Raw genomic sequence first — 10199 nt, forward strand, 5'->3', positions numbered from 1 at the left:
ATCTACCTTCCCATAGACGGCACCAACTGATGATGCGAAGAAAATCAATAAGCTGAATGCTCCGGGCTTCAAAGATCTAACCACTTTTTGGAAGGCCTAAAAAGGAATTCACACTATCAAAGTTGACTGGGGCGCATCGGCCAAGAACCCTCTGATGCTTAAGTTAGTTTCTCTCTTAAAATTATGGAATTCCAACTTTTTGAGAATTGTGAAAAAACTTACATTCATTTGATGTAAATGAGTGTTTATATAGTGCACACTTGAAGTAGTTACTTGTCTAGTAACTTCCCCTATTTTTGAGAAGTTCCAAAGATTCAGGGTTAACTTCCACAACTGTTATGGAAGTTAGACTATTTGATCTTATCTTCCATAACCATTATTGGAAGTTAAGTACTTAGTAAGAAGTTGTGGCAACAAACCTCGATTTTCACTCGTGCCTTGGAATAGGAACATGCGATCCAATTCATTAACTCTTATAGAGAAACACACTTGGAATTTCCTAAGTGTCTGGGGTTGTCCAACCGTTTTCTTAATGGATGACCCTCAAGTGTATGGACGACCAGTTCTATAAAGGAGGTTCATTCTTGCCTTCTTAACATGGACGACTCCCATGGATGAGCTTGGAGTTGGCTTAATTCTTAGTTCACTATCATATATATATATATATATTAAGAAATGATGACATAATGCTAATATGGCTTAACAAAAATGTAGTTGTAATAAATGCTAAGCTTTAGCTGTTATATATATATATATATATATTTTTTTTTTCCTTTAAAAAAGAGAGATATAAATAGATATAAATTTGATATTTAGATTTTTTTTATCCATCCGATTATAGCTTCAAGTTCTTTGAGATTTCGAGTTATTTCCCATTGGAATGTTGAGAAGAGAAAGCGGCTGGAACAGCCTAATTTTCAAGATGAATTCTAGGTTATGTTTCACACTGTCGAGGGTTTATTATTACCATCGTAGAATCCAAAAGCACTCTTTCAGATGCAAATGATAGGCCCATTAAAGGCTGTCTGATTGAATTAGGATGAGGAGGCAAAATTAGAGTCTTTAACTGAAGACAAGAGATTGAAGAGGACCTGAGCTTGACAAGTGGTATCCATAAGGATATAATATTATAAGTACTCAAGACATTGTATATGATTGAATTATAATCAAAAACAATAGAGTACGTGCTCCCTTTAATAAGTCATAATATCACAGGATATATACATAGGAGGATGTGATCACCATAGATAAGCCAGGCTAAGCCGAAATCCTTTGCATTTTTTTTGGGGTCTACAATACAATAGTATGAAGGTGTCTGATAATGTTTTTAAGAATTCAAGCTGATTAAGGATGAGCCTCCACAAGAAGTAGCCCTCATTGTCTGAATCTGAAGTACCTGCCAGACTTCTGACCCAAGGTCTGGCCTGCATTTCCTGTACGTGTCACAACACTTCAATGCCAAGCGACCCAACTGTTCAGCCTGCACCAATGGCCAGTCTCCAGCCAAAGGATCCAAGAGAGCTTTCAAATTTCCTGTGTTTATGGCGTATTCCACTTCCGGTGTTATCCCAAGGGCTGATCTCCCAGTCAACAGTTGTAACAATATGATCCCAAAAGAATAAACATCTGATTTTATAGTGAGCTCTCCTGTGTGAACGAAATCAGGATCCATATAAGGAATAGTGCCATTCTGGATGGTCCTATGACACAATGTTGTGTCGCTAGAACTTTCACGTAGTATACGACAGATTCCGAAGTCACTAAGCTTGCTAATGAAGGAAGCATCAAGGAGGATATTGGAGGGTTTCAAATCAGCATGTACTATGTTGTGGGAATGAAGAAAGACGAGGGCAGAGCACAATTCAGTGGCAAGGCGTATCCGAGTTTGCCATGATATGGGTGGAGTATTGTTTCTACAGCGGAGTCGATCTCCAAGGCTTCCATTGGAAAGAAGCTCATAGATGAGAGCGTAAACTTCTGGGCAAGATCCAATGAGTTTTACTAGATTGGGATGCTTCAACTTACACAACACATTAGCCTGGTTATATACAATGTGAAACTTGTAAGCAAATCTATATATATATTAGTAGCTAAAATTAAGAGAAAATTCAATTAGATTTTAATTAGAATTTTAATTTTGCACCACGTGTCCCATTTAATTTTTAATTTTTAATTTTGTGCAAAGTGAATTATTGAGTGAAAAAATTGAAGAGTCCATATCCAATTAGATTCTAAATTGGATTTTAATTGGAGTCCAATTTTTCTCCACATGTCTATTTACGTTTTTAATTTTTTTGGCAAGTGAATTATTAGGTGCAAAAATCCAAAAGTTTATAACGAATTAAATTCTAAATCATATATATATATATATAAAATGAAAAACCATTACATATTTTAGAAATGTATGATTTTAAAAAAGTGTAAACTAATACCATATATTATTTGAACATCTTCTAAAAAAATGTATAATTTGAATTGTATAATTGTTATTTTTTAAAATTGTACCGGTGCATATATACAGGGCTACACACTAATTGTTATAATGCAAAAAAAAAAAATTGTGAATTAGTATTATTATAATGAAAAGAAAAAAAAAATACTGTTGCAAGAATGAAACTAGTTATACCTATTTCTCGTGAAATATTTTGACCCAAAAAAAAAGTTTTATGTTCAAGTACACAAAAATAGATAAATGCAACATTTATCCTGATCCCATAGTCAATTTCATTATACTTCAGTATTTGCTAGAGCCATGAAAGTGACAACTACTCACTAAATATTGAAGATTAGAAACTATTAGGTTTTGGTTTTAGGTTGGCAAACTGTGAGCAAAAGTGTCCTATATTGAGTCTTAGAGCATTCCCATCAAAGATCTCAAAAGCTAAAAATGCTTGCTTTTAGCATCTTATTCCAAAAAAATACACTACAACAAAGGTGCTATTGTTAAAAATTTTAGAAGCTGAGCTCCAGTGGACCGCTATTTATGACGGTCCACTGTATCTCAAATCTTATAAAAATAATATTTTTTTTAATATATTTTCAATTAAAATATATTCTCTCTCTCTCTCTCTCTCTCACTATTCTTTCTTTTTCTTCTTTCTCTGGACTCTCTTTTCTCTCTATTCTTTCTCATTTTCTTCTCCCTTTCACCGATTTTTGTCTTCTCTATCTTTTTTCTTTCTTTCTCACTGGTTCTCTCTATTTCTTCCTCTCTCCAACCCTCTCGCCCTTGCCCTCTCTTGCTTGTCCCTCTCTCTGTCATTGGTTTCCCATGGGTGCAAGTCACAGTGCTTTGGTAGTCACTGTGGGTCACCTAGTCACAGTGGATCTAGGTCGTGGGTCACAATTTGGTCGTGGATTGGATTTGGTGGTGGGTGAAATTTTGTGATGGCTGGATTTTGTGTTTGTGATGGTAGTTGTGTTGTGATTTGTGATTTGGTGGCTGGGTTTTTGTTTTGTGATTGGTGATTTGTAATGGATGGGTTTTGGTGGTTGTTTTGTAATTGATGATTTGTGATGGCTAGGTTTTGGTGGTTGTTTTGTGATTGGTTGTTTGATGGCTGGGTTTTGTGATTTGGTGGTTGTTTTGTAGTGGTGGTGGCAGGTGGGTGGGTGATGGTGGCTGGTGGTGACTGTGGGTTTGCTGGGTTTATAGTGGTTTGTTTTTGTTTGTGATTTTGGTGGTTGGGGGTTGGGTGGCTATGGCTATGGGTGGTGGTAGTTGTGGTTGTAGCTGTGGGTTTTGGTTTGGGTTTGTGGGTAATGAAAGAGATGAGATTGAGAATAAAAAATAATAAAAAATAATGTTTTAATGAAATGGTAAAAAATATAAAACCTTTGATGTTAGGTGTATTGTAAAATGAGTTGTTAAAACAGATAAAGTAAGTTTTTGAGATGCTAAATACTAAATTTTTGGAGATCTTTGATGGGAATGCTCTTAGAAGTGTGTATCCATAAACAAGGCTTCTACCCAAATGCTAGAATTCACTTTTAGAAAACCACAATACACATGTGAAAGACTTTTGGAGTTCTAATAATGGTGGTGATTGAAGTTGCTGCAATTCTAATTTTCTCAAGTGCTAGAACAAAATCTTCAAATGGGTGCTTGAAATTGTGGATGAGAGATTCACGTGCAACATCTCATAAATGAATAAGGCCCCGTTTGGTTTAGAGCTGACTCAATTCTCAGTTCTCAGTTTTCAATTCCCATAACTCAAACCCAAAACTCATAACTCAATTCTCAAACTCAGTTTCACTCAAAAATTGCAAAACACATGTTTAGGTTGAGTTCTCAGTTACATATCTCTACCACTTTTCCCCAAACCCGTGGACCCCACCACTGACACTACCCTGTGCAACACTGTTGCCACCCATGGCTTATTAACAAAAAAATCTTCTACTCTTCCTCTTACTTTTCATTTCTCTGACTCTCCCTCTTTTCTATCAAATTTTTTTGCCTATCAAAATTTTCCACTTTTCTCTGTTTCTTTCTCAGCTTTCTCTCTCTCCCTTCTAAACCAAACAACCACCCAAATCAAACCAATCTCAAAATCCACGGCCAAACCAAACCACACTAAACCAATTCCAGCCACCCAGCCCTGCAGATTTGAAAGGACACCTACCAAATTCAAACTTAAACAGCATCCAAGCAAAAGAGAATCCAAGTTAGAATTCATATCCACAAAAAATTGTTCACATAAACAGGAAATACACAGCACCCAAACAACACACACACACACCATTCATAAGCCCACACCTAGAAACACCAAAAATTTCATCAAACGCAACTCTTCTCAAACCTAAACCCATCATCAACAAGACCCCTAAACAGAAGACTACCACTAACATTTCAAAAAAAGAAAAAAGAAAACCAACCCATAGAGAAATACCAAATCAAACACAACAACCAAACCCAACAAATACCTAAGCCAATCCTCAACCATAGAGTAGAGAAACCAAGATTCAAAGCAAATCGTGGTGGTAACTTGCAAGCAACTCTCGCCGCAACAACCTTGCGGAGACCTCGCAGAGAGCATCACCCTCAAGCTCCACTTAATCGCCTTCAAGAACGTTGCCATGGAGTTAGGCTCGGTGGAGAGTGGTGTGAAGCAGCTAAGATTGGAGATGAACCAATCTGGGCTGAGCTTGATGGTGACGACATCGGAGACCCAAATCATGGCTTATGGTTGATCGGAGACCTAAATCGCTGAGCTTGATGGTGATGACTTGTGGTTGCTCATGGTGGTTGCTTGTGATGGTGATGACTGGCGTGGTGGTGGCGGCAGCTTGTGGAGGAGCAATGAAGGGCAGTGAGAAGCGAGAGCTCTGGGTAAATGAAAACAAAAATGAAGAAGGAGAAGAGACAGAGAATAACCGGTTGGAGAGAGAGACGTTACTTGATGATGGGACAAGTCATATGGGTGGGCTCTACGAGGTCAAGAATATTACAATTTTGCCACTGAGTTATGTAACTCAGAAACTGAAAACACCAATTTGGTGTTTCCAGTTTTCTACATTGTAGCTCAACTTAAACTGAGTTTGAGTGATGAAAACAGGGAGAGGAAATCAAGCCAAACACAATATTTTCAATGGATCCCATGCAATTTTTAGTTTGAGTGATGAGAACTGAGTCATATGACTCAAAACATGGGTAATCCAAACGGGGCCTAAGTCTTTGGATTTGGAGTTGCGTTGAGTAACGCTACTAAATTTTTTACTAGGAATATGGTTATTCATTTGTAAAACTTAGTAGATATGTTTTTGCCATAGGGGTTGCTAGGTGAAACCCTTTAGGAGTTTTTACTTTAGAATTTCTATTCCATTAATTTTTTTTGCACGACTATATTGTTGTCTTTTATATTTTTTTATTGTTTTTATTCTTGCACAATATTAATGGTGCTTGTTTGACACTATTTAAGGACATACATAATTGGACTGGGGAAATATATGGCTTTAAAACTTGGCTAACAGGGTCTAAAACCAACAAAGATAGTAACCAACTAGACTCAACGTATGCATATGTAAAAATGAAGATGGGCCTATTGGTAAGGGATTCTTGACAACAATTTTCAGTGTTTAAATAATGAAAACAATAGGCCTAAAAAAAACGTGTTTAGTAGAAAATTTCATTCAGGAGTGTTTGAGTTACATTTATCATTTTAGGGTGTTTGAACACTGTATTTAAAGAACTCCACTATACCAGTTTTTAGTTTTCAAATAATATTGCTTAATAATACTTTTGTAAATATGTTGAAAATAGTAGGCCTTGATCACCTAATAAGACTACAAATACACATACCAAACTGTAGGCCCCACCTAATGAGAAAATTTTCTCTTTTTCAAATAAAATAATAATCCTTTTACTATACTCATTGGTCTTGAAAAAAACAAAAACACATGCACATACCAAACATATAATTATGATTTTCACATTTTAAAATATGTTATTTGAAATATGGTATCAAACACATTTTTTGCATTATAAATACTTTAAACACGTGTTTTCATAACACTTTTTAAACCATAGTTTTCACATCATTTTGAACAACATTATTTAAAATTTGCTACCAAACTTGCCATATGATACATTTGGGCATCTATTCTTATATAACTGAAATGCAGCAAATATGCAAATTGCATTCAAGCAAACAATGGTTAGTGATTTAAGTATTTAACATTTATTTAATTGAGACATTTAACTAAATACTATTATGAACAACACTAACTAAGCCTTAGCTCTAAAATTTTTAAAGTCAGATTATGAATCCTCAAGAAACTAAAGGGTACATGTATACTTTTCCACCATTCTATAAAATTTGAAGTCATACTAATTTATGTTACATTTTTTTTTTTTCCTGATGAGAATACTATGTCTATAATATTTTCACAACAAATCCTATGTGACAAGTTATTATAGGTTCTTATTGGTGAAGTAGAAAAGTAATTTCAGTAATAGGTTCAAATTAGAACCAATAATAACTAACAACATATGATTTGTTATGAAAATGTTGTGCACGTAACACTTTATTTATTTATTTTTTATTGATATGTTATTTTTGGATTGAGATCTTCTAAAGTTCCTAGGGTACTTTACCATGTAGAGTTCTTTTAAATACAATATCATTATTAGAAGAATGCTGATATGGCAGAATCTAGACCCTTAAATCATTAAAGAGTGGTTAAGATTTAAAGAAATTTACTAGTGGAGTACCCTAGGAAATCTAAAGGATCCGAATTCATATATATGATATATGAATGACAGAGACACTTGTGTTTTCATTCCAATTTTTTTAGTCTTCTATTAATTTTATTAAAATTAACCATATACATGTTTTTATTTTATTTTTATTTATATTTTTTTCAAGTACATAGTTGGCACTTAGGATCATAAAATATGAATTTTTTATGTCCCATTTCAGTCCAACCTATGCTTTGAAATTAACAACCAAAACGATTTGTGGAATAGATTAATTGAAAAATGAAGAGGGGTAACTTCTTCCATTTTTACTAAGAAAGAATGGAGGATGAGGTGTGTGATAGTCTAGACAAGATGAAGTTAACTGCTACAGAGGAAGAAACTATTGCTATCTCTGATGAAGGAAGAAAGGAAGCCATTGAAAGTTGTCATTTGAGCTTGATTGGAAAATTCCTTACATGTAAGTCCTATAATAAACTGGCTGCGAAGAATACTATAAGGAGAGCATGGGGTTTGAATGAATCAATGCAAATCCTTGAAGTAGGGCCGAATCTCTTCCAGTTCAAATTTCAATCCGAGTTTGATTTGGATTGGATTTTGAGAAGAGGCCCCTGGACATTTGATAATCAATTATTATTATTGAAACGGTGGAATAGAGGCATGACTGTGGGAAATATACGACTGGAGGCTGCATCACTTTGGGTCCAAATATGAGGGGCACCGTTTGATATGGTTTCCCCTCAAGTTGCGAAGGAAGTTGGGAGTCGATTGAGTGAGGTAGAGGAGGGGGAATGGAAGAAAAAAAAGGATGATCTCAGCATGTTTATGCGAGTCTGAGTGGCCCTACCAATCTCAAAACCTATTCGAAGGGGTGGCTATATAGCTGGTTTAGATGGTGTGAAGTCATGGATCTCTTTTAAGTATGAGCAGCTGCCCATTTTTTGCCACTGCTGTGGAATACTAGGCCATGATTTGCAGCACTGTGCTGCCCATTATGCTGTGGAGAAAAATGGAGGCGAATAGAATATCAATATGGTGATTTTCTAAGGGCAGTGGGGGGTCGTCCAAGAGCTTCAGGTAGTAAAGAAGCAGGTCAAAGTTCTATCTCTGAGGAAGGAACGGGCTGTGAGGCAGAGAAGAGGGCTGTCCAGGCGGAGCAAGGAGGGCCGATGGGGACGATGGCGGCGCATGTATTCAGTCATGAAAACCCTAGGGTAACGGATAAGGATAGTGCCGTGATTCAGGAAAAAGGAATAGATATTGTGCATGTTGACAGCTCGGAAATAAATGCCCATGCACACACAACGGATACAAATTCTGCACTAAAGGAAACCGTCCCTAAATTTCAGCAGGATGATCATCTAGTCACGGATTTCTCTGAAGTTGAGGAAACGGGTGTGATTAATAATAAAACAGGTGGAGATCACATGAAGTCTGTTTCATTAGAAAACTAGAATTTCAATGTTGGAAGTTTTTCTTCAACCACGGTTCAGATTGGGCCTAGCCAACTAAAGCCTAAAAGTACATGGATTCGTATAAACAGAATGGATTTTGGCTTAGGTGGTTTCACCAACTCAATTACACTACCTGGCCTGGGCAAAAGAGATGTACGTGAAATACAGGGGATGCAGTTTGACAAGCAGAAGCTAAAGAAAGGTAGACTGAGCACTGAGGAGGATATCAACAATGATGGATCGGCGGGGGTGGAGAGCCACCCTTGCCGGGAGCAATGAGGCTGTTAAGTTGGAACTGCCAAGGGCTTGGGAACCCTTGGACAGGTTGAAGCCTTTGCAAGATTGTGAGGGAACAAGTTTCCAAGGTATGTTTTCTTATGGAGACAAGACTTGACAAAGACAGGTTTGATAATTTGTATGGAAACTTACCGTTTCAAAATAAAATCATAGTTAAACATCTGGAGTCTAGAGGAGGGTTAGCCTTTTTTTGGAAGAATGAAGTTAGTTTGGAGGTAATTAATTTCATTGTTAACCATGTTTTGGCAAAAGTCACGGAAGAAGATGGGTTTGTGTGGTATTTAACAGGTTTCTATGGGTGGCCAGAAGCGTAGCAAAAAGAAAATTCTTGGAGATTGTTGAAGCATTTACAATCCTTTGTCGTGGGACCATGGGTGGTAATTGGAGACTTTAACGCTTTTTTACAAGCTTCAGAAAAGAAAAGTGCCAGGCAGCCACAGTTTTCTCAGATTGAAGCCTTTAGGGAGGCTTTGAATTCTTGTCAACTTCAGGACCTAGGATACATAGGGTATCCTTACACTTGGAGTAATAAGAGACCCAGTGAAGCAAATACCAAGATACGACTTGATAGAGGGGTTGCAAATAAGGAATGGACAGATAGATTTCAGTTAAGTAAAATTGTACATCTGTCAACTCATGCTTCAGATCACTTACCCATTCTACTACATGTTCAATCCTTTAAACAACCAAGGCAGCAACGGGGGAGAAGCTTCAAGTTTGAGGAATCTTGGTTGCTCCGTACTGAATGTGAAGAGATTGTTCAGGAGGCTTGGGGGAATGCAGGAGGAGAAAGGGTTGGTTTAGCAGCAATACAGGAAAAAATAAAGGTCTGTGGAGCAGAGCTTTTGGCTTGGGGTTCTCCAATTACTGATCCAGATACCATTGCTATCAAAGAAACTCAGAAACAACTAGATAGACTAAATGAGGCCGAATTGACTGAAGAATCAAAAGCAAAATTTTTGGGGTTGAGCAAAAAGATGGATGATCTTCTACAGAAGCAAGAAATTTTCTGGGCCCAACGGCCTAGAATAAATTGACTAAAACATGGAGACAGAAACACCAAATTTTTCCATGCCAAAGCATCACAAAAAAGAAGGAGAAATTATATCAGGGGTATCCGGAATATTCATGGGCAGTGGGCGGAAGAGTTGGAGGAGGTGGTTGGGGTAGCGTCAGCCTACTTTGAGAATCTTTTCCAGGCAGGAGTAGAGGATCAGATGGAGGAGTGCCTAAATGCAGTGCAGGGTACGGTG

General features: G+C 36.9%; 2 protein-coding genes across 2 annotated transcripts; one reads left to right on the plus strand and one right to left on the minus strand.

Moving 5' to 3' along the window:
* Positions 1 to 1327: 1327 nt before the first annotated feature.
* Positions 1328 to 5177, minus strand: LOC112004523 (U-box domain-containing protein 33). The gene is made up of 2 exons (XM_024036773.1): positions 4890 to 5177; positions 1328 to 2038 (listed from the first exon to the last, which is right to left on the minus strand). The coding sequence occupies exons 1-2, from the start codon at positions 5175 to 5177 to the stop codon at positions 1328 to 1330; spliced, it is 999 nt and encodes a 332-aa protein (XP_023892541.1).
* Positions 5178 to 8884: 3707 nt separating this feature from the next.
* On the plus strand, positions 8885 to 9983 carry LOC112004524 (uncharacterized). Its single transcript, XM_024036774.1, has 2 exons — positions 8885 to 9014; positions 9361 to 9983. Exons 1-2 carry the CDS (start codon positions 8885 to 8887, stop codon positions 9981 to 9983), a joined length of 753 nt encoding a protein of 250 aa, XP_023892542.1.
* Positions 9984 to 10199: the final 216 nt, after the last annotated feature.

The sequence above is a fragment of the Quercus suber genome, unplaced genomic scaffold (genome assembly GCF_002906115.3).
Source record: "Quercus suber isolate HL8 unplaced genomic scaffold, Cork oak 2.0 scaffold_633, whole genome shotgun sequence".
Classification (NCBI taxonomy): Eukaryota; Viridiplantae; Streptophyta; class Magnoliopsida; order Fagales; family Fagaceae; genus Quercus; species Quercus suber.

Bases quoted from the DNA above. Each gene is read 5' to 3' on its own strand.
- LOC112004523 (XM_024036773.1), bottom strand. From the start codon at position 5,177: ATGATTTGGGTCTCCGATGTCGTCACCATCAAGCTCAGCCCAGATTGG. The intron at 2,039-4,889 runs GTATTTCTCTAT...GTATATAACCAG, and splicing joins TGGTTGTTGTGTTTGATTTG to GCTAATGTGTTGTGTAAGTT.
- LOC112004524 (XM_024036774.1), top strand. From the start codon at position 8,885: ATGGATCGGCGGGGGTGGAGAGCCACCCTTGCCGGGAGCAATGAGGCT. The intron at 9,015-9,360 runs GTATGTTTTCTT...TACAAGCTTCAG, and splicing joins TGAGGGAACAAGTTTCCAAG to AAAAGAAAAGTGCCAGGCAG.